The sequence below is a fragment of the Eurosta solidaginis genome, chromosome 1 (assembly GCF_040869045.1).
Source record: "Eurosta solidaginis isolate ZX-2024a chromosome 1, ASM4086904v1, whole genome shotgun sequence".
Classification (NCBI taxonomy): Eukaryota; Metazoa; Arthropoda; class Insecta; order Diptera; family Tephritidae; genus Eurosta; species Eurosta solidaginis.
The window spans coordinates 17151669-17177571 of NC_090319.1; the positions used below are offsets into that span (position 1 = coordinate 17151669).

The window sequence follows — 25903 nt, forward strand, 5'->3', positions numbered from 1 at the left end:
TTAACTTTAACTTTTTAACCTTAACTTTAACTTTAACCTTAACTTTAACTTTCACTTTAACTTTAACTTTAACTTTATTTTTAACTTTAACTTTCGCTTTAACTTTAACATTCACTTTAACTTTAACTTTAAATTTAACTTTAACTTTAATTTTATGATCCGGGGTGGGCGTGAGTTTAGCACCTGCTAACAAGCCAACCTAATATAAACGCACGCAAGTCATTTTCTGTCAAAAATGTCTCATGCACATACAACCTGTATGAGAGCAACTCTAATTGAATTTGCTGCGTGAAAACCTAACTCGATTTCCAATTTTTGTTCTGCGTGACATTTAGATTTGGCGTTTGCACACATGCTTTACATTAGGGGGACTCATGTAACCGTATAAATGCCTTATAAAGTGTGTAAACGTATAAATTTATCTAGTTTACGCACGAGCTGTCAAATTTTGTATGAAAAATCATTTACACAATTTGTATAAATTTACGCGCATATTTCATTGTGTAAACGCGGTAAACTCAAAGGAATGCAACCTTGCAGACATTACAGCCGGCATTTTCATCAGAAATCTCCAACATCAGCAGGTAAAGGCGTTTTAGTTTTGATTTTTCACTTAATCTTGGTATTTTTTAATTTGTATAACAATCAAAAAATTTTTTTTGGCAATAATACAGCTGAAAAACAATCAAGTTTATCAAGAGTATTACTAGGTGCGTTCATATAACCGCGTGTGTAAATGGATATAATTTTACACCTTATAAGTTTATATGCTATAATGAGTCCCCCTATTGTCGCAACGCATGCTTATTTGGGTTAGGGCAAAAAACGCCGGTTGTTTGCGTGCGCTAAAAAAACGCAGTGTGGTTTTATTAGGTTGGCTTGTAAGCGACCATATATGTATACGATATGCGATAGCACAATGGCTACTTCGTGAAAATCAACGACAGCTCTTTTAGTTTGATTTCGATGGTCGTACGGTGAGGAAGTGCCGCACGCGCGCTTAAAACAGAGTACCAAAGGGTGCGTGTGACACGTGTTCACCGCTTGAACTAAATAAATAATTGATTTTGCTTTCGTGCTCGCTAAGCGTTCGTGTTTACTAACACATTCTCAATTTGGTAACCGTGTAAATGTAGTGGTGCCCACCGCTGTTTATGATAGAGATCCAATTTTATGTATCTGGCCTGTTGCTAACACCGAACCTTTACGAACGTTTTCGAACCTTTTCGAGCCTTTTCGGATCTTTTTTGACAAATATCCGTTACGGTTTTTTTTTGATTTAGTCGCCAAGCCCGCGATAAAATCTAGCTTAAAATTCGTTCCCCAAGATTTAAATTCAACTCGACAAACCGTATTACTCCCAAAGCGTGTGTGCTAAAATAAAGAAAATAAAATAACAATAGCATGAGTGCAGATAAACCAAATACATCAGCGTTTTTAGCATAATTGGGGAGAGAGAGATTTTTTAGAAGTCCATCGGTGTTAGGTGAGAACTTCAATTGACCTTGTAAGCAAAGGAATCTTTGACCGGCCTTTTGAATGAGGGAAGCATAGAATGATCTATTGCACGATGGAAACTTTGTCCAGGTTGTAGGGCATGGTGTGTAGCCCGACAGACCATGCACCGTTGGACCCTTGTCTTACAAAATTTTTAAGCGAGTGAAGTTGAATGAAACCGTCCCATAGAAACTGACTCACTCTGACAAACATGCATACAAAAAGATTATAGCTAGAAATTACTACGTGATGTATTAGAATTTGAGTGGTAACCAGAGCAAAGTTGTTTAAATTACATGTATGTCAAAGGCAGCTTATCCAAACCCTGCCCACACCCACCCAATTTTCGTTTTGTATTCAAAAAAAAAAAAACCAAAGGAATTGGTTAGTTTGCAAAATAGCATGAATGGAGGAAAAATATGGACTCCATGCTATTGAAATAAGGAAATAATAGCAAGAAAAAAAATTTGAATGGTATAAAGTTTAAGCTAATAGTGAGCAAGTCAGTTCTGCTGACATCCAACTAGCAATAGTTGTCCGTTTTAACATTTCAATGTTGCTCCGTATATGGGATTATGGAATGGTAATGGGATTGTCTGGCATGACTATGCAAATAACTCGCCCTTGCATAGTGCTGAGGCTGCAGTGATAGTTAGTGGAGCATATTAGGCAATTACCCTCAGTTTTGCGTTGAAAATAAAAGCGAGTGAGGGAAATAACCAGTTTTGCATATTTTTATACTCAGCTGAGCCGAGCTCACAGAGTATATTAACTTTGTTCGCATAACGGTAATCCGTAATGGCATAAACTAATCGAGATAAATATATACTTCTATATATCAAAATGATCTGGTTGAAAAAAGAAATTCATTTAGCCATGTCCGTCCGTCCGTCCGTCTGTAAACACGATAACTTGAGTAAATTTTGAGGTATCTTGATGAAATTTGGTATGTAGGTTCCTGGGCGCTCATCTCAGATCGCTATTTAAAATGAACGAAATTGGACTACAACCACGCCCACTTTTTCGATATCGAAAATTTCGAAAAACCGAAAAAGTGCGATAATTCATTACCAAAGACGGATAAAGCGATGAAACTTGGTAAGTGCGCTAACCTTATGACGAAAAATAGAAAATTAGAAAAATTTTGGACAATGGGCGTGGCACCGCCCACTTTTAAAAGAAGGTAATTTAAAAGTTTTGCAAGCTGTAATTTGGCACTCGTTGAAGATATCATGATGAAATTTGGTAGGCACGTTACTCCTATTACTATATGTGTGCTAAATAAAAATTAGCGAAATCGTATGACGAACCCGCCCACTTTTAAAACAATTTTTTTTTTTAAGTCAAATTTTAACAAAAAATTTAATATCTTTACAGTATATAAGTAAATTATGTCAAAATTTGACTCCAGTAATGATATGGTGCAACAAAATACAAAGATAAAAGAAAATTTGAAAATGGGCGTAACTCCGCCCTTTTTCATTTAATTTGTCTAGAATACTTTTAATGCCATAAGTCGAACAAAAATTCACCAATCCTTGTGAAATTTGGTAGGGACATAGATTCTATGACGATAACTGTTTTCTGTGAAAATGGGCGAAGTCGGTAGAAGCTACGCCCAGTTTTTATACACAGTCGACCGTCTGTCCTCCCGCTCGGCCGTTAACATGATAACTTGCGCAAAAAAGGATATATCTTAACTAAACTTAGTTCACGTACTTATCTGAAGTCACTTTATCTTGGTATAAAATACGGCAGAAATCCGAATATGACCACGCCCACTTTTCCGATATCGAATATTACGAAAAATAAAAAAATGCCATAATTCTGTACCAAATATGAAAAAAGAGATGAAACATGGTAATTGGATTGGTTTATTGACGCAAAATATAACCTTAGAAAAACTTTGTAAAGTAATAAGTAGAAGAAAATGAAAAAGTTCTGCAGAGCGAAATCAAAAGCCCTTGGAATCTTGGCAGGAATACTGTTTGTGGTATTACATATATAAATAAATTAGCGGTACCTGACAGAAGATGTTCTGGGTCACCCTGGTCCACATTTTGGTCGATATATCGAAAACGCCTTCACATATACAACTAAGGGTCACTCCCTTTTGAAACCCTCATTAATACTTTAACATGAACAACCATATAACCTCATATCCAAGGATACGCAATGCGATGGAAGCATTCGATGTCAGGGTAAGAAAAACATCTTCAAATTCAAGAATAGAATATATATTTATTTGTTTTTTATTTTTCTTTTCATTTCAGGTATTACCAAGACCGATGAAAGGCAATGCACCGTCGTTTGCGGCTAGGTCAACTAGACCGTCATGTCGCCTTTGCCGTTCTGAGTATGGGCGGCAGCGGAAAACGCTGTTTGCGGAGAACATAGCAGACTTTTACATCGCTGCAACACTTGCACACAGGGCGGGGGACAAGAAGTACACGCTCAACAACAATAATTTTTAAAATTTTTTATAATAGTCTTAAGAAAATTCAAGCACAAAAAAAAAAAAAAATAAAAAAATTGACAAAATTAGTTTTGTATGTAGAATTTAGTTATAAACAATAAAAACAAAAAAATCAAAAAAAAATTTTTTATATGAAAAAAACAGGCATGCTTAACCAACGAACCGATATCATTTCGTTACGATAATTTACGTTAATAAACGAAACAAAGTCATTTCGTTTCGTTTATTAACGTTAAGAACGTCAAATTAACGAAATCATTAACCAAATCATTTTTCGTTTTCTGCCATATCAAAACGAAATCAAATCGTTTATGTTGATTACTAATTTCAAACTATGCTGGCAAAGCTGATTGATGGCGGAGTCATTAAAGGTGAAAACATTAGCCAAGCTGATTGCAACATTTCTCATGAATTTTGACAGTACGAACATTTCTCAGAGTATTTTTGACGTTACCACCAACAAATTACATGGAATTTGTGTGTGTATGTCCGCTCGCTGTTACACCTTACGGCTTCACCATGGCTATAGCATTGCCAGCACAATTCAAACACAAAGTATCACGTTTTTGTTAACGTTTTTAACGTTAACGAAAGCTTTTCGTTTCGGTTAAAAACGAGATACAATTTATCTTGATAATTTCTTTATCGATAATATTTCGAAGTGTTTCAACGGAAACGGTGGACATTTTTTGATAAACGATTAGTTTAACGTTAAGGTGCATCCCTGGAAAAAAACATGATTTACAAAAAAAGGTCCGTAGGGACCTTTTCACACGGCCGTGAAGTTCAGAACTGTCACTCATCGGAGGGTTATCACCTTTCATTTGATACACATGTCATACAAACACCCTAGGTTCATTTTGCTAAATGGTGATTTTCCCTTATTTTGTCTCCAAAGCTCTCAGCGGAGTATGTAATGTTCGGTTATATCCGAACTTAGGTTTCCTTACTTGTTATTTCTGGTTATGTTGCGGGAACAGATTTTTATTCCTTTTATGAACATGAAATGGTGTACATATTAACTTTGGTCCGATGTTTGTAACGTTGAGAAATATAGAAGACAGACTCACCACTAAGTATACCGAATTGATCAGGGCGACGAACTGAGTTGATATAGCCATGTCCGTCTGTCCGCAAACTAGTTCCACAAATTTTGAGATATCTCAATGAAATTTGGCACACGGATGTATTTTAGTATTATATTAGACATTTGTCGGATCCGGTAGGATCGGACCTCTATAATATATATCTCCCATACAACCGATCGTTCAGATAAGACGATTTTGGTCAGTCCTGCCGCAATTTAGAAAGTATAAACGTGAAACTCGGTGATATATATTCTAATATATCATAGAAGATATCCTGAAAAAATCCCTTTGATCGGAGCTATATATAATTATATCCCATACAGCCGATCGTTCAGATAGAAAGATTTTTGGCCATTTCTCCCTTAATTTAGAAAGTATAAACGTGAAACTCGGTGATATATATACCAATACATCATAGAAGATTTCATGAAAAAAACACTTTGATCGGAGCTATATATAGTATATATCCCATACGACCGACCGTTCATATAGAAAGATTTTTGGAAATTTCTCCCTTAATTTCCAATATAAAAACGTTAAACTTGGTTATATTTATTCGAATATATCATAGAAAATTTCATGAAAAAATCATTTCGATCGGAGCTATATGTATATAGCATCTACCTATCCCATACAACCGATCGTTCAGATAGAAATTAAATCTTAAAATCGTTTAGGTATGTACGTCTGTTCACTATATATTTCTTTTCTTATACAGCGCATTATTTGGAGATTACGAATGGGATAAGATTATTGTTCAGCCCCATTCATGAAAGCTTTGAAGTCTTCGGCACAGCCGAAGATAGTCCCGTCCTTACTTGTTCCGAGCGCTTGGCCGAGCGCTTGCTATCAATTTGTTATCAATGGGTATATAAGCTTGTTATCCATATCCTAACGGCGAGTTAATTTTTTATTATAGGACTGGGTATGTACAAGTTATCGACGAATTATCGAGTTTTCATCGACGAGTTCTAAATTCATTATTGAAAATTTGTCGATCTTCTATCCAAAAGTTTTCGATTGTTTATCGAAAATTATCAAAATATTATCAAAAATTTATCGATTTCTTATCACAAATTTACTGATTTGTTTTACAAAATTTATCAAAAATTATCTATTAACTATCGAAAATTATCGTTATGTTATATTTACATCACGAGCTTTACGAATACTTGGTACTCACGCCTTTTTTACGCTCTTAAGACTTGTCACACTGCTGAGAGCGACACCTAGTGGAAAAATTATTCTAAAATGCTTTAGATGGAAACTGTCTTACAGTTGAACCTAAGAACTTGGTTTCATAGAACTGTGCACAAATTCTATACCACGATGGGCCAGAAATTAGTTTTATGTGGTGCTCGAGCTTGTAAGTGATTTCTATCGGGAGCGCAGCACGTCAGTCGTTCTTTCCAAGCGATTACTCATGCCAACTGGGAGCAAAGAGTGAGACCATGTGCTTCTACAACTGTTTCGCATTCAATGGACGTATCCCCTTGCAGTTTTTGCAAGTCAAGTGAGAACGTTTTTTCTTAAATTTCCTATTAGTTAGGGAAAAGTAGCATTTGTTTGCAAGAATAGGTTTCTGAGGTTTTTTGGGTTCATACATCGATCTACGGCCGGAGGTAGATTTGAGAAGAAAGAGTCGCAGAGTTATAGGGCGACGAGTCTACTCACTCAACCCAAATACGGGCAAGTTAAAAGGTTCCGGTTGCTATATAAAACGTGCCAGCATGAAGGTAGAGTTGTACCAGTTTTGACTTTGTACACAGCGCCGTAGGCTGTAGCTCCTTGTGCTCCCGCATCAATCCTCAGCCAGAGACAGATTAGATCGAAGGTTGATATGTGCTTATAAGACAGCAAGCCATTCATTGAAGTCTATATTGTATAAGCCGGATTAATAGTAGGTTGACTACTGTGTCTGGAATACAGGAAACAAGAACACAAAGGTCAAGTTTGGGTAGCAGCGCACTAATGCATCTAATCTATCTTCGAGGTACAACCATACCCCATTATACTACGTCTTACTTGAGACCATGTATAATTTGGCCCCGCATTATTAATCTGTGGTCCTTGGGTTGATTTTTAGTCGTATCACGCTGCAGATATAGCCTGCTTTAAGCAGAAAAAAATTTAAATAAAACTACTCCCGGCATTGAGGGGATATGATCCCTAACAAAATTTCAAGAAATCCAGCAACAAATCCGAAAACAATTCCGAAGTTATCAAAAACCATCCTAAAAAGTTCAAAAATATCACCAAAGTCACTCCCCAAGTGTCTGAGGCATAGTACCGAAATGGTCTCAAAATTAGCCCGCCGTAATCCAAGTAGTGCCGAAATTGTGCCCAAAAAAGCTTCGAAAGCTAGTCCACAAAATAACCTGGAGATGGCCTTTAGATGTAGTAGTTCCAAAATCATCTGAAATAACCAGAAAACAATCCAAAGTCAGTCATGATCATACCCAAAATAACCCCTAGTTATAATGAAAAATTTCGCAAAATGAGCCATGGAAAATCCCAAAATGTTTACCAAGCAATTCTGATCATGTTGAACAATCCGAAATAGTCCGAAAAGGTGCTTCAAATATGCCACAAATGATCCTGAGAACAAATTGAAACAATACTGAGCATACCGCTGAATTGATCTTGATCACAATCCCAAACTTATCTGAAAATTATACCAGCATTGTCCGAGCTATCTTCTAAATAATCCCAAGACGATCTCGAAAGCTGCCCTGAAATGATAGGAAAATAATTCCTAAATAGTCCGAAAAACAATTTCTGGATGATTGAGAAATGGTCTCCTATTTTTTTTAAATTTTAATTCAGGTAAAAAAGTTTTGAAATAATCTCTTGAAATAGTTCCTTTTGCTTTTTAAAGCCAGTGTCCCCATATAATCCGAAATAACCCTGCAAACAATCTCGAAACAGCCAAGTATTATATCCAAAACAGCTCTCAATTACAATGAAAAAACTTCCGAAATGTTCTAAGAAATGTCCCATAATGGCCGCGAAACAATTCCGAAATGATTTAGGAAAACAAAAGGCCCAAAATGTACACAAAATATGCCCGAAATAATCTCGAAAATAGTCTCGTTATTTGTTTGCTTTTACTTCAAGGGATTGGGGGCGAGCTGTATAGAAAGAAAGCGAGTTGGAGGAAGTAGCAAAAAAAAAAGGGTTGCTTTCGTGCAAAATAGGAATAGGCAATCCATCATCGGCTACGTTTGCTGTTAAAAAAATATTTACAATTTTTATACAAAATTACACTTACCTATTGCGCTACTTTGTCCAAGCCAAATGCTACCCCATCCAGGTGTTTGTGGTTGATTTATTCCACCCAAATTGCGACTTTGCTTCATTAGTAGGCGTATCGTGAGACAGTAAGAGAGTAGCATAACAAACAATGGTATATAAAAACAAACTATCGATCCGACCAATTTGTAAACAGGATCCGGTATTTGACATGTACCATTAACCAGCACAGATGCTTGATTCTAAAAAAGAAGAAGAGGAGGAATTGAGTAAAGAGCGGTAAACTAACACCTAACACAAGCGTCAATTAGATAAAAGTACATTATTGAATGGTTTTCAAGTCTCTTTTCGTAATGTGTGAAAATGTGCTTGGAAGCTGATGTTTACCCTACAGAGAATTGTAGAAGCTGAAAAATTTCTGTAGAACTATTTCGTTAGAAGGTAGTACTAATGTATGTTTATTCCAGGGTCTTTTATAACCTACTATTTTGGGAAATTTGGGAAACGAAATTACATTTTATGAATGCCCTTCATCGCTTCTAAATTTCAGTGACTGTTGCTGCGATTTTTCTAAAGTTTCATGATTTTTCATCTTTCGTGCTTTCCACTTGACTGGGAAGCCGTAAGCTGGAAACTATGCATGTAGCTGTGATTTTGTCACAAAAAACCGTGACAGCTGTAGCGTTAGCTATTTTTATACTCAGTTGGATAACGGTTGGTTGTACATGTATAAAGGAATCGAGATAGATATAGACTTCCATATATCAAAATCATTAGTATAGAAAAAAACTTTGATTGAGCCATGTCCGTCCGTCCGTCTGTCCGTTAACACGATAACTTGAGTAAATTTTGAGGTATCAATTAACAAAAAATTTAATATCTTTACAGTATATAAGTAAATTATGTCAACAGTCAGCGGGTTAAGGGGGTTAGGAGATCAGAATATACCCGCGGTAGGTATGCCTGTCGTAAGAGGCGACTAAAATACCAGATTCAAGGGGCTGTGCAGCGCAACCTTTCAGGTTGCCAGCACAATATATAGCTTCTCCAAACCCAATTTTCAGCCTCACCTATCCCCGGCGAATCCTGTTTCACTAACAGACGAGGCTCTGGCGATCCCAAGCTCCTCATGGAACTTGGGGGTACAGAGGGAGGGAATGGCCTGAAGGTTTAATGTGGCCACATAAATCGTCCCGAGATGGTCGGGCTAGCACCTTAATGGTGCTATGGTACCGGAGCGTACCGGATTTGTATCCGGCAAAGAACCATCACATCGATAACACTCCCCAAATCCTTCGGGGAGCAACCTTATCGCTACAACAACAACAACAACATGTCAACATTCAACTCCAGTAATGATACGGTGCAACAAAATACAAAAATAAAACAAAATTTCAAAATGGGAGTGGCTCCGCCCTTTTTCATTTAATTTGTCTAGAATACTTTTAATGCCATAATTCGAACAAAAATTTACCAATTGTTTAAGTGACTTAAACTATGAACATTTTTCGTTCGTTTGTTTCATTAGCCATTGAGTGTGCTTGTAATTCTCAACTGGTTAGTGAAATATTCTAAAGATATAGTTTAAGTTTTTTATCCCAAAGCGGGGGTTTTCAAAGCAAAACAAGGTGGCTCAACCCGCAGCCAATACCTTGGAGCCCCCCAGTGCTCGCCCCAATGAATAAATACAAGATGTAACAGGTGCATAGCAACCTCCCTCTCTAAAATAATACACAGTCCACTTAAATAATATAATAGCAAAACACCTATTCGCCCGCCGAATCACCAAAGATTAGACACCAATATTTGTGAAATTTGGTAGGGGCTTAGATTCTAGGACGATAACTGTTTTCTGTGAAAAAGGGCGAAATCGATTGAAGCCACGCCCAGTTTTTATACACAGTCGACCGTCTGTCCTTCCGCTCGGCCGTTAACGCGATAACTTGAGCAAAAATCGATATATCATCACTAAGCTCAGTTCATGCACTTATCTGAACCCACTGTGTATTGGTATAAAAAATGGTCGAAATTCGACTATGACCACGCCCACTTTTTTGATATCGAAAATTACGAAAAATGAAAAAAATGCCATAATTCTATACCAAATACGATAAAAGGGATGAAACATGGTAATTGGATTGGTTTATTGACGCAAAATATAACTTCAGAAGAAAACTTTGTAAAATGGGTGTGACACCTACCATATTAAGTAGAAGAAAATGAAAAAATTCTGCAGGGCGAAATCAAAAGCCTTTGGAATTTTGGCAGGAATACTGTTCGTGGTATTATATATTGAACTAAATTAGCGGTATCCGACAGATGATGTTATGGGTCATCCTGGTCCACTTTTTGGTTGATATCTCGAAAACGGCTTCACATATACAACTAAAGGTCACTCCCTTTTAAAACCCTCATTAATACCTTTAATTTGATATGCATATCGGACAGTCAAATTCTAGAGTAACCTCTGGTCCACCTTTGTGGCGATATTTCGACGTCCACCTATAGAACTAAGGATCACTTCCTTTTAAAATACTCATTACCACCTTTCATTTGATACTCATATCGTACAAACAAATTATAGAGTCACCCCTGGTCCACCCTTATGGCGATATCACGAAATAGCGTCCACCTATAGAACTATAGCCCACTCCCTTTTAAAATACTCTTTAATACTTTCTATTTGATACCCATTTCATACAAACACATTCCAGGGTTACCCTAGGTTCATTTTCCTACATGGAGATTTTCCCTTATTTAGTCTCCAAAGCTCTCAGCTGAGTATGTAATGTTCGGTTACACCCGAACTAAGCCTCCCTTACTTGTTTGCTATGACTTATTGTGACAGCATTTTGGTAAAAGTTGCGCATACCAATGAACGTAATCAAAGACCCATTCGTAGCTTTCATTACAGGTATAATTTTCTACGGAAATACAAATTAATGAATATCTGATTTGTGTTACTCATGATCGTGCCATTATATTTCTGCTTTGTCGCAATTGGTACTGGTAATTTTTGTTTGTTTATCTTCTATTTAATTTCTTATAAATATTGATAATTTTTTTCAGTGTGAATAAGGTATTATTGGGTCTGTAAATACTATTTTTTTATCACTGTACCGTCACAACCAAATTTAACAAGTAAAGGTTTCTAGGTTCGGGTGCAATCGAATATTATATACTCAGCGTGAACTTTAATTGTACATTTCATAACACATAAATTACTTTTCTACATAACACGTGGCACCGCCCATTTAAAAAAAAAAAATGTCTCCCCCCTTCCTCTTACAATAAAACTTGATAAGTGAAATATCATTGATTCAAAACTATTTTTTAAGCTATAACTTAGAGCTTATTATTGTAGTCTACGACACTTTAAAACTTGTTTTATATCTAAGTTATCGTGATATTTAATCGATCCCGTCCATTTTTATTAGAATTATTTTCTGCTATAAGGAAAATTTGTGTACCCAATTTTATTACGATCCGTTAATTTTAGATCGAATTATGGCTTCCGAAACATAGAAAATTGCTTAGTCACAAAAGGGTCGGTGCCACGCCCATTTTTTAGAACTTGAAGTTTTTCCTATTTACTGTTATAAATCCACTTGGGAAATGAAATACCATTGATATAAAGCTGTTTTTTGCAAAGATATAGCTTATTTTATTCGCCCACGACCCTTTTAAAAATCTTTTATATTCAAGTGGGCGTGGTCCTTAGCCGATTTCGTTAATTTTGCTTCAAAGCATTCCTTATAGTAAAGGCAACCTTTCTGCCGAATTTTGCTACGATAGGTTTAACGATTTTTTATTTATGATTAATAATATTTGTAAAATTGATTTTATTACAAGTGGGCGGTGCCACGCCCATTTTAAAATTTTTTTTCACATTTTTATCAAGAGTCTCAATATCAGTCCACGTGTCAAATTTCAACATTCTAGGTGTATTATTTACTAAAAAATCAGGTTTTTTTTGTGTTTTCCAAAATGTTATATATATAAAAAGTGGGCGTGGTTAACATCCGATTATGCCCATTTTCAATACCAATCTATTCTGAGTCTAGATAAGCTCGTGTACCAAATTTGGTGAAGCTATCTCAATATTTACTTAAGTTATCCTATTAACGGACAGACAGACGAACGGGCGGACGGACGGACATGGCTCAATCAATTTTTTTTCGATACTGATGATTCTGATATATGGAAGTCTATATCTATCTCGATTCCTTTATACCTGTACAACCAACCGTTATCCAATCAAAGTTAATATACTCGGTGTGCAAAGCACGCTAAGTACAAAGACGTTGCGTTTGAGATGTCACAGTGACAAATCACGTTGTTCCTTAAAAAATTGCTTATAAAGGGGGAAAAGTAATAAAAGAGAAAAAGGGGAAATTGCGAATAAGGGAGAAAAATGCGAAAAACGATAAATGCAAAAAGAGAAAGGATAAAAAAGGGAATAGTGGGAAATGTGAAAAAGAAGGAAAATAACGTAACATAACGAGGGGTTGAGAAAAGGGCGAAACAGGGCGAAAAAGAGAAAGGTGGTCAAGAAACGACACAGTGGTGTCATTGCAATGAAACGAATTTCAATATTTACAATATTATTTCTGCATATATCGCTGTGTAAAATTGATTTTAAAGAAACGGAACAGCCACAAATATTGAGAAGACAAACAAATCACCGCTGTGATAGCCGAATTTTCATTTGATTGTAAAATTTTAAAATATATATTTTTTTTAAACAACTGTTATCGACAACGTTTATAGCGGACATTTTTGGGTCGGACAGGGTGTACATATGAACGATTTTTTAATAGGTCATGAAAAAAACCTTACAAATCAAAGTCGAAAAAAAGTAAAAAAAATAAAATTTTGCAGGCTCGAAAATTATTTTTTTGGGTATGCGTTGTGGAACTTTTTCCTGAGTGTTCTATCGAAAAATCGATGACGCGATATCGGGTTAAAATCGACCCACTCTAATGTATACAGAATTTTTGTTTGATATCTCAAGGGAACTCCAATCTTTAGACTACTTCCTCTGGCAAAATTGACTGCAAAATATTGCAGAGTGTGTACATATGTACGTACATGTGTTTGTAAGCTTGCACGCGTGTAGAATGCAACGAGATAATAGAAAGCTTAGAAAAGCTACATAAGCAAACAACACGCCAATTAGTGATGTTTATTTGTTTGGCTTAAGCATGACTAAACGCACAGACAGAGCCATTCAAGAAGAGAACAAATTTTTATACTCAGTTGAGCAGAGCCCACAGGGTATATTAAGTTTGATTGGATAACGGTTGGTTGTACAGGTATAAAGGAATCGAGATAGATATAGACTTCCATATATCAAAATCATCAGGATCGAAAAAAAATTTGATTGAGCCATGTCTGTCCGTCCGTTAACACGATGACTTGAGTAAATTTTGAGGTATCTTGATGAAATTTGGTATGTAGGTTCCTGAGCACTCATCTCAGATCGCTATTTAAAAGGAACGATATCGGACTATAACCACGCCCCCTTTTTCGATATCGAAAATTTCGAAAAACCGAAAAAGTGCAATAATTCATTACCAAAGACAGATAAAGCGATGAAATTTTGTAGGTGAGTTGAACTTATGACGCAGAATAGAAAATTAGTAAAATTTTGGACAATGGGCGTGGCACCACCCACTATTAAAAGAAGGTAATTTAAAAGTTTTACAAGCTGTAATTTGGCAGTCGTTGAAGATATCATGATAAAATTTAGCAGGAACGTTACTCCAATTACTATATGTACGCTTAATAAAAATTAGCAAAATCGGAGAAGTACCACGCCCACTTTAAAAAAAATTTTTTTTTAAGTAAAATTTTAACAAAAAATTTAATATCTTTACATTATATAAGTAAATTATTTCAAGATTCAACTCCAGTAATGATATGGTGCAACAAAATACAAAAATAAAAGAAAATTTCAAAATGGGCGTGGCTCCGCCCTTTTTCATTTAATTTGTCTAGAATACGTTTAATGCCATAAGTCGAACAAAAATTTACCAATCCTTTTGAAATTTGGTAGGGGTATAGATTTTATGACGCTAACTGTTTTCTGTGAAAATGGGCGAAATCGGTTGAAGCCACGCCCAGTTTTTATACACAGTCGTCCGTCTGTGCTTCCGCATGGCCGTTAACACGATAACTAGATCAAAAATCGACATATCTGTACTGAACTTAGTTCACGTACTTATATGAGCGCACCTTATCGTGGTATAAAAAATGAACGAAATCCGACTATGACCACGCCCACTTTATCGATATCGAAAATTACGAAAAATGAAAAAAAATGTCATAATTCTATACCAAATACGAAAAAAGGGATGAAACATGGTAATTGGATTCGTTTATTGACGCGAAATATAACTTTAGAAAAAACTTTGTAAAATGGTTGTGACACCTACCATATTAAGTAGAAGAAAATGAAAAAGTTCTGCAGGTCGAAATAAAAAACCCTTGAAATCTTGGCAGGTATTACATATATAAATAAATTAGCGGTAACCAACAGATGATGTTCTGGGTCACCCTGTTCCACATTTTGGTCGATATCTGGAAAACGCCTTCACATATAAAACTACCACCACTTCCTTTTAAAACTCTCATTAATACCTTTAATTTGATACCAATATAGTACAAACACATTCTAGAGTCATCCGTTGTCCACCTTTATGGCGATATCTCAAAAAGGCGTCCACCTATAGAATTCAGCCCCACGCCATTTTAAAATACTCATTAACACCTTTCATTTTATACCCACATCGTACAAACATATTCTAGATTCACCCCTGGTCCACCTTTATGGCGATATCTCGAAAAGGCGACCACCTAAAGAACGAAGGCCCACTCCCTTTTAAAATACTCATTAACACCTTTTATTTGATACCCATACCGTACAAGCAAAGTCTAGAGTCAACCCTGATCCACCTTTATGGCGATATCCCTAAATGGTGTCCACCTATAGAACTATGGCCCACTCCCTCATAAAATACTCTTTAATGCCTTGCATTTGATACACAAGTCATACAAACACATTCCAGGATTTCCCTCGGTTCATTTTCCTACATGGTTATTTTCCCTTATGTTCTCACCATAGCTCTCAACTGAGTATGTAATGTTCGGTTACACCCGAACTTAACCTTCCTTACTTGTTAAATTAAAATTTAACTTGAAATTTAGTGATTGCTATGTTATCTGCTTTAAGATAGTGGCGCTACATGAATTTTGTATGGAAAGCTACTCTTTCATGCTACGGAGGAATAAAAGCAAACACTTAACAATTCAAATAAATTTTTTTTACGAAGAGATATTTATTAACGGAGCCAAACCACCGCAACGTCAATAAAAAGTACCACAACTTCTTTCCCGGAACGACAACAAATAATTCGAACAGAGTTGGTAGCATATCTACTGAAAAATGACTATTTTCAGTGTTATTCTACCGAAATTGATTTGGTTATAGGCGAGAGCCAGTCGAAGCAAAAGTGATGTTGTTGAGAGCCGTACGGAGCCTAAAGAGCGAGTGTGTGGGCACACTTGCTTCATGCAATTTTGTCGACATTATTTTTGTTGAACTATATTTAAGCCTTTACTAAGTAAAAAGCAACGCTATACTTAATCTTTTCTATAAAAAAAAACAAAAGGGGCGCGCAATTGAATGTAATTGTAAGTAACAGCGACATAAACACTGACGGCTTTTTACATAATTTGGTCATTTAAATAAATATTTTTCTCACACTCACTCACCTTCAAATACATTAAACAAAGCGGCACACTCGTCGATAGGGATAATAGCCAAACAATGCCAATTTTCAATAGCACACGTTTATTTGTTTTATTACGACCAAAACGCATTGGAAAAGCCAATGAGAAAAACCGATCCACTGAAATGGTGCATAAATGCATTATGCTCGCTGTACAAAAGAGTACATCCAAGCAAATCCAAATGAGGCAGCACAGTGAGCCGAGCGGAAAGTAACCTGTAAAGAGAAAGAAAATAGGAAAAAATTATAAGTATTTAGTACAATAATCAAGGCAGAGATGGATGTGTTTTAATAGGCGCGACTATATCAAGTGGTCATGAAAATGCTAATTGCTTTGAAGTGTAGGGGGCAGCCCTACTCCAAAATGTAATTTTTCGAAACACGACTTTAGTCCGATTCACAAATTTTTTTATTTCAAACAGAAATTTATTTCTATATGAAGAGTTATATTTATGGTTAGGTGTTAAGTTAGCTTTTGTTTGGTACACATGTTGATATAATTAATTAACATTTGTAAAATTTAAAAAATTTATGCAATGGAAAAGTATAATAAACAAGTAAGGAAGGCTAATTACGGGTGTAACTGAACATTATATACTCAGCTGAGAGCTATGGAGACGATACAAATTAGAAAAAACACAAGCAGATCCTTGGTGAACTCCATAAACAGGCGTCGGACCTTTATGCCGGGAATTGCCCGCTGAATCCAGTACTTAACGAAAATTATCCAAAACTCTCGGAAGAGGAACGCATACTCCCCACGGAAACGCGTGTCACTCTTGCTCAACTTCGTTCTGGATACTGTAACAGGTTAAACTCTTACCTATCCAGAAGCAACCCCGACATATAAAGTGTATGCCCCGCTTGCAATGTGTCCCCACATGACACCAACCATCTCTTCAATTGTAATGTGGAACCAACGCCTCTAACACCCCTTTCCTTATGGTCCACCCCTGTTGAAACGGCAAGTTTCCTTGGACTCCCGTTAGAGGATATTGATGACAATTTGTGATCGGTCGCGGCTATTAGGTGGGGCGAGCATTGCTACAACAACAACAACAGCTATGGAGACAAAATAAGGGAAACTCACCATGTAGGAAAATGAGCCTAGGGTAACCCTGGGATGTGTTTGTATGGCATGTGTATCAAATGGAAGGTATTAATGAGTATTTTAAAAGGGAGTGAGCTTTACTTCCATAGGTGGACGCCTTTTCGGGATATCGTTATAAAGGTGAACCAGGGTTGACTGTAGAATGCGTTTGTACGATATGGGTATCAAATGAAAGGTGATAATGAGTAATTTAAAAGGGAGTGTGTCTTAGTTCTATGGGTGGACGCCTTTTCGAGTTATCGCCATAAAGGTGGACCAGGGGTGACTCTAGAATTTGTTCGTCCGATATAGGTATCAAATGAAAGTGTTAATGAGTATTTTAAAAGGGACTAGGCCTTAGTTCTATAGGTGGACGGTTTTTCGAGATATCGCCATAAAGGTGGACCAGCGGTGTCTCTAGGATGCGTTTGTACGATATGGGTATCAAATTAAAGGTGTTAATGATTATTTTAAAAAGGGAGTGGTGGTAGTTGTATATGTGAAGGCGTTTTCGAGATATTGACCAAAATGTGGACCAGGGTGATCCAGACCGTCATCTGTCGGGTAACGCTAATTTATTTATATATGTAATACCACGAAAAGTATTCCTGCTAAGATTGCAAGGGCTTTTGATTTCGCCCTGCAGAACTTTTCATTTTCTTCTACTTAATATGGTAGGTGTCACAACTATTTTACAAAGTTTTTTTCTAAAGTTATATTTTGCGCCAATAAACCAATCCAATTACCATGTTTCATCCCTTTTTTCGTATTTGGTATAGAATTATGGCATTTTTTCATTTTTCGTAATTTTTGATATCCAAAAAGTGAGCGTGGTCATAGTCGGATTTCGGCCATTTTGTATACCAATACAAAGTGAGTTCAGATAAGTACGTGAACTGAGTTTAGTAAAGAGATATCGATTTTTGCTCAAGTTATCGTGTTAACGGCCGAGTGGATGGATAGAAGGTCGAGTGTGTATAAAAACTGGGCGTGGCTTCAACCGATGTCGCCCTTTTTCACATAAAATAATTATCGTCCTAGAATCTAAGCACCTACCAAATGTCACATGGATTGGTTAATTTTTGTTCGACTTATGGCGTTAAAAGTATCCTAGACAAATTAAATGAAAAAGGTCGGAGCCACACCCATTTTGAAATTTTCTTTTATTTTTGTATTTTGTTGCACGATATCATTAGTGGAGTTGAATGTTGACATAATTTACTAATATACTGTAAAGATATTAAATTTTTTGTTAAAATTTGATTAAAAATTTTTTTTTAAAGTGGGCGTGGTCGTTCTCATTTTGCTAATTTTTATTAGGCATACATATAGTAGTAGGACTAACGTTTCTGCCAAATTTCATCATGATATCTTCAACGACTTCCAAATTACAGCTTTCAAACTTTTAAATTACCTTGTTTTAAAAGTGGGCGGTGGCACGCCCATTGTCCAAAATTTTACTAATTTTCTATTCTGCGTCATAAGTTTCATCGCTTTATCCATCTTTGGTAATGAATTATCGCACTTTTTCGGTTTTTCGAAAGTTTCGATATCGAAAAAGTGGGCGTGGTTATAGTCCGATATCGTTCATTTTAATTGGCGATCTGAGGTGATTTCTGGGCACTCATACATACCATATTTCATTAAGATACCTCAAAATTTACTCAAGTTATCGTGTTAACGGACGGACGGACGGACATGGCTCAATCAAATGTTTTTTTCAATACTGATGATTTTGATATATGGAAGTCTATATCTATCTCGATTCCTTTATACCTGTACAACCAACCGTTATCCAATCAAAGTTAATATACTCTGTGAGCTCTACTCAACTGAGTATAAAAATATAATAAGGGCATTTTGAAATTATTTTTGAATAGCGTTTTCTTTTCTGGCACTTTTTGTTCGCTGCGCAAGAGTTGTAAATATAATTTGTATATACCAAACAACAGGCAACGCCTTTACTTCGTATATAGTTCATTTGTGAAAATTGTTATCTGTTCGCAACGCAAAAGCGTTGCACATTTGCCCTTCATAAAATGACGGAGTGGCAGTGTAACCCTGCCAAACCAGCTGATTGTGACAATTTATTTTCGTAACTTCACAAATTTTTAGCGAGGAAAATTGAAATGAAGGCAATAATTGCTAATGAATTTTTATTATTATTGACAACGCGCTTGTGAGAATCAGCTTATACACGGGGTAGCGATTTATGTTCTTTTCATGCACTATAAATAAAAGTTGAAAATTTTCAAAGGTAGGAGTAACTCTATTAAGTTTAAGTAAGAATCTGCTACATCATTGGCGGCGTGAACACAGTATCTTCGGTATGGTAGGGGAAACACGCTGCTACAACACAATTGTGGCACCCAAATAAATATAATAGGAGATTGTTTTGTGGCCACGTGGTAACGATGTATAAAAAAATGTTTGGAAATTAAACTTAAAACACCATTAATTATATACCTATATTTGTATAGCTGGGCCGCCGTGGTGTGATGGTAGCGTGCTCCGGATACCACACCGAAGATTCTCCTCTCACGCCCCGGGCAAAGCAACATAAAAATTTTAGAAAAAATTTTTTCAATCAGAAAAACATTTTTCTATCGCTCTCGCCCCTCGGCAGTGTTTGGCATGCACTAGGAGTGTACTTCTGCCATGAAAATCTCTCAATGAAAACTCGTATGCCTTGCAGTTGCCGTTCGGATTCGGCATAAAACAAGTAGGCCCCGTCTCGCCATTTTCGGCCTAAAATCTCTTCGGAGGTTATCGCGCCTTACAGTTGTATAGCTGAATTAAGATTTTTGAAATTTAAAACAGGTGGCAATATTGTGAAGTGTTAAAACGTAGATAAGAGAGTTAAGGATATTGTGAATTTGCAAAATTATCTTAATGCTTATACAAAGTTAAGCGAGTTAGGGATATACCGCTCTCACCTAACAATTTGGAAAATCCAAAATTTAGCTTTTGACTCAGTGGCCGATATACAACGACGCGGAAAACGTTGTTCTGCTCTAAATTTCCACTAGATACATCACTTTTAATAAGTTGTTACCTATTATTTCCACTCCCCTCTCTCATTCTTTCCCCTCCATTTCGTTATCCTTTTATTCACTCCTCTCTCTGCTTCTTTTTCTCCCTGTTCGTCTTTCCATCCCTTTTTTTCTATCTGGCTCCTTCTCCTTCCACGCTCCATACATCCCTATCTCTTTATCTTCGTCTAACTCTATATTTTTCTCAGTTTCTTTCTACTTTTGCCGATTTTCTTCTCTCTAGTTCTTTTTATTCTTCCCAATCCCTTATTTCCAGTCCTAGTTCAAGTCCAAGTCCCAGTCGCACTCGCAGTACAGTGCCAGTTACAGTCCCAGCCCCAGTCCCAGTTCCAGAGGGTGGTATGTGTTTATGAATGCTATTTCATAAAAAAATAAAAACAAAATATCTTATCTAAAAAAAAAATAAATTAAGGGTAGGACCACCCTGATCATTTTGGGTATGAAAAATAACACAAAATTTCATGAGAATCGGTCGAACCGTTTCGAAGGAGTTCTACTACAAATGCTGTCACACAACAATTTGATATATAAGAGATATACCTCGCGTTCCAATAAAGCTTGATCGAGATACGGATAGAAATTTAACATGCAAATGCAACAACAAATTGATCCATACGAATCACATTGTTGTTGCGTTTGCATGTTAAATCTCTATCCGTATATGGATCACGCATTATTGGAACGTAACAATAATGTGGTGTATTTGATTAAGTGGCAACTCTACTCAGGGGCGGATCTGTGAAGCACTGCCAGTTACATCGGAATGGCATTCCTTGCAGAAGTAGACTAAAATTCCTGGTAAACTCTTGTTTGATAGGCTATCGTAAGTCAGGTTCAACAGAACAGGGGAGATTTTCACTTTTTTAAACTTAAAGGCTTTCTATTACATTGTATTTTTTTGTTTCATCTAAAGAGTTGTTCAGGACTCTGCACCTTTTATCGTGGTAATAACGATAATAAATATTTACAATGTTGACTTTATCTTTTATCCAATACAACTACATATTAGTAAGAAGAGAATTGGGGTCACCCAAATAATATGTAGTAAATATCTGCTATACTAACATTTCAGTTAAATGTATATATGTATAAATCGCTAGACAAATTACTTTGCTAGAACAGGGAGAACTAGTGAAAGGAAATACCGAAAACCATTGATTCACCTGGGTGTGAAACTAAATCCCGACAATGAGCACAATGAGTGGTTTGAGTGGAATATTTATAGGCGCGCTTAATACAGCTAATTAAATACAGATAATAATATTGATATAATAGTGAACACGGAAGTACTGTTAATGAAAGCAATACTATAAAAATCCAATGGGTACTAAGCTTTTCAGAAACATGTCCTAAACTTTGCAATTTTTATCTACTATCAATAACAAATTGTTTTAAATTAAATACCAATAAAGGCAGTTTTACCAAAAACAAACAATTTCGCGCTTTACGAGAAGATCTTCGTTGGCTTCTTATCGGACAAGTTAGTAGCACATCGATAACAGTTTGATAACAAGTCGGTAACACGCAGATAACAAGTCTATCTATATATATAAAATCAAATTCCGTGTATGTGTGTGTTGGTGTGTTCTCTATTGAAAACGTATTTCCCACACTTCAATAATCACCAAATTTTGGCTATAAGTTCCTTCGATCAAGACGAAGGTTTTTCATATTCCAGAACTAAGAACTTAAATACATTTTTTTTTCAATTTCACGTGCGCCACTGGTTGGTGCGACAAATTTTGTATGTCAGCAAAAGTTGCTCATACGCCATGTACGTACATAAGTGCAAAACTTTTGTTTCGTCATAGCATTGTATTCACAAAAAGTTAAAGCGATTGCATTGAGTGATTTAAAAGTTTTTATTAAATTTAAGCATTCCATTGTAAAAATAGCTGTCTATATGAGATGATAGACAAAAATTGTGCAGCTAAAATATTTTGATTAAGTTATGAGATTTTGAGTATGAATTGTATGTGACAAAATAAAATTTGAAAAACAAAGCAAAGAATGATAAATTAAATAATAATGAGGGATATAAGAAAAAAGATGGATAGAGGTAGAGGGTGTAAAGGTAGAGATAAGGAAATTATAAAAAGTAGAAAAATTGGGAGATAAATTTTGAAGAAGGTCAATAAAATCTTATATAGATTGCTTGACTTTAATGGGAAGGAATGCGTTAAAATACACCTTCTTATTGATTAGTATCTGCTCAAACCGGGCAACGCCTGGTACCCTGCTAGTAATAAATAGATAGAACGTCTATAACAAATCGATTATTTTGACAAGGTAAATCGAAATCTTTTGATAACATATCGATAACTTTTCGATAAATTGTCGCTAAATTTGTGATGATAAATCCATATTTCTTGATAACACATGAAAAACATTTTAAGGCATTGACTCATTTTCCTATAAATAGCAAGTTTATAACAATTCGTTAACAAATCTATAGTAAGTCTATATATGTATGTATATACAAGAAAATAGTCCTCGTATAAGTAAGTTCCTCTATCCCAGCGCCACATAAGTACTTTACTCAAAATCCCAACCCTGCAAAAACGTGATGGTGTTGACGGCTCTACTTCGCACTATAGTGAACGTTTTTTTTTTTATCATTTCTATTCACGTACCAAATCTTGTTAGTTTGTTAGTTTTATTTTAAAATAATTTTAAACCATTCTGTGTGTCATTAAGGTTAAACGACGCATTGGATATGCCACCAAAGCACGTAAAATAGCAATTTAATTAATAGCCGAAAACAGAATGAAAACAAAAACCTAAAAGAACAACAAACAAGTCTTCAAGCAATTAACGAAAACCTAATGAATTTCAACACACAAAGCTTTAAGCACAAAAATTAAGTTCAACAAAGCAAATGTTAATAAAGTCAAAAGAAGTCAAAGGGCGTAATAATGTTATAGATATGGGGGTGTGTTAGTGCGTTCTTGCTCGTCATTAGAACACTTTTCGCGTAAACGAATGCATTTGAATAAACAGGGTGTTATTTGAGCAATCTTTCTAACTGTAATTTATTTTGTTGTCTTCATGTCTATATATACCAACCACTGAGATCCGTTCTTGATCTAACTGACTAGGAGAGCCCGTGAGGCAGCGGAAACTGAAGGCAGTTTGTTGACAAGAACTATCTCGCAAGAAACTCTCGATATTGTAACCAATACGATAAACTTAGGTTTAAGTGAGGAGGCGGTGATTGACTGAAGGAGATATGTATGCTTTTAAGAAAAGGAACACATGCGTGTCAAGATCATGGTAGCTGACAGAGCGCGAGTTTTATCGTAAAAGCTAAAGTAAAACTATATTAAGACTTTGATCAGAGTGCGTAAACCCCTAGTGATAGGCGGCAGAAATCTACTGTGAAATTCATCCTATTTCCCTGCAAGATCCCGGAGACCCCCAAATAAGAGTTGCAAACATGGAAATCAGTCGTAAAGTGGAAAACGAAACACGAACCAGCCAAAAGGATCATGCTAGCATCTCTGCCGGTATTGGTAAGTTGTGTTTAAATGTGTGGAAAGGGTCAAATGACAAGCCAACGGGTGTGTACATAACACATACAAAAAACTACACCGTGCTTAGATCTGCTACGGGATGGTTCCTTATGATACCTGGACATCATTTATATGAAAAATAAGAAACATCAGGCACGATTGTGCTCCGAGGAGATTAAGGCCGAGCTTCTCGTCATCTTCTTGGAAGGGAAGCTCGGCCTAAAATCTCTTCGGAGGTTATCGCGCCTTACATTTATTTATTTGTTTCTCTTCTTCTCTTCCAATTTTCGTTGTGATCCTTTTCCGAGAAATTTTCGTAACGGGACCTTCATGCATATCCGCAAGTGTTTTCCAAACCACTGAACGGTTACCCCGTTTAGAAAAACCGTTTCTAAAGTATTTTGATGTTGCTTTTCCGTGATATGAACCCAGGCCCTTCGAAGTGGTAGGCGGGCGCGCTACGACAACAACACGGCGGACAGATACGAAAAGACTCATTGTGAAGTAGGTAGTGAAATGCTGAACAGCTAATTTCTGGCGTATTGTCATAAACCTGAATTCAAAAATTGACCATTGCTTGATAGCTACTTGAAGACGGGGAAGGCTGAATTCGTAGGGAGTCGCTTACTTTGGCTCAACTTTATTTGTGATAAAGTAACAGGCTTTATTGATATGTGCTTGGAATCTCCTCCGCTTAAGCCACGTATGTCCTGAAAGTAACTATGCTAATATTGAACCAACGCCTCTAACAGAAATCCTACTCTCGCGGCTATCTTAAACCAGCGCAAGGGGACCTCCGTAATATTTTTTTAGTAGTCAGCCTTACTGGCGTGACACTTTTCACCTCGTACTAAGAAGCTCGCGCTTTCCTACGTGGTCAAATAAAATTTTTTGCACGACAGTCGACTAAGATTCGGAAAAACTTTCAGAAAGTATTCAACAACAAGTGGGTCGGGAAGGTTGATACTAATTTTCAATTATTGTTTTGGTTGGCGTCAGATATTCCGAACACATAATAACTGGTGCGCTTCTTTCGATTAGATCATGGATAAACTTAGGCACCAGTGGGGAGGAGATTGAACCGTTCTTGTATAAAATCATGGAAGACCTGTTTGAAGGACACAATTTTATAACGATTGGCTTCCTCAGGTAAATATTTAGTAATCTTGTCTTGAGACTGACTCAAACAACTTTTATAAAGTCAACGATAATTCGCTTAAGAAAATTGATAACTGCGACTAGCCTGTTGTGCTTGATGTGAACATGATCGACCAAGCGGGAAAGGCGTAGGTCAAAGCGCGAGGCTGTAAAATGTTGAAGATTATGTGTAGCTCTTGCAACCTAAGACTAACAAAGCTGCTCCTATCATTAAAAAGATAGGACTATAGACTAATAACGGCTATTGTGACTGGTCACGGCTTTCTGGCGTCACATGCCTTTAAATTAGACTAGGTCAGTGATAGCAGACTTAGGAAGAGCGGGTTGTAGGAGGAAATGATCGAGCAAGTTTTGTGTCGTGCTCTGCGCCTGCCAGCTAAGACTCCTATTAGAAGTGATACAGCTATCAGATCTAGAAGCAGCGAATGGCATAGGTCACAGAAAACTTCTAGTAATTGCAAAAAAGGACGGAGTTATTTTGTAACTCCTTTCTGCCTCCTGACGAGTCCAACGCATCGCTTTATGCGTTTTTGTCGTCCTTGGCTTGCGACTTAGTCTTCCCCTTATCATTCTCCTTATTACAATTAGATAATAAGTCGTTCGTCTTGGTCATACGACCATCTGCCCGACAAGGCGGGTTCAACGGCCCAGTATTATATGCGGGCAAAGAACCTTCCGGAAAAGCAGCGCCCCTTACTGTGGAAAGGTCACCAATACTTCCCGAGGTAACCCGGTATCGGGAAGGCTCCGTTTTTGAATGCAGCCGAATTTATGCCCTGGCTGCAAATCGTACAATAAACACGGTCCACATAACACCATGGATAAGGAGATTAGTAGTTCTTGATAACCGACATCTTGCAGTCCTCCTATGAGGCGAAATTGCGTAGATGTAAGTCCTAAGCCCTCACACCAACAACAATGTTCCTACCCTACTGGGCTTATGCCTGATGTCACTTAATCTCTATAAAGGCTTTAATTTTCATA

General features: G+C 36.5%; 1 protein-coding gene across 1 annotated transcript in view; it reads right to left on the minus strand.

Annotated features, from left to right (window-relative positions):
* Positions 1–25903, minus strand: part of 5-HT2B (5-hydroxytryptamine receptor 2B) — a 414032-nt gene that overhangs the window by 32304 nt on the left and 355825 nt on the right. Inside the window, exons 3-4 of the mRNA XM_067781839.1 lie at positions 16090–16322; positions 8333–8555 (exon numbers count right to left, since the gene is read on the minus strand). Coding sequence (XP_067637940.1) covers positions 8333–8555; positions 16090–16322 — 456 coding nt within the window. The remainder of the gene's footprint in view (positions 1–8332; positions 8556–16089; positions 16323–25903) is intronic.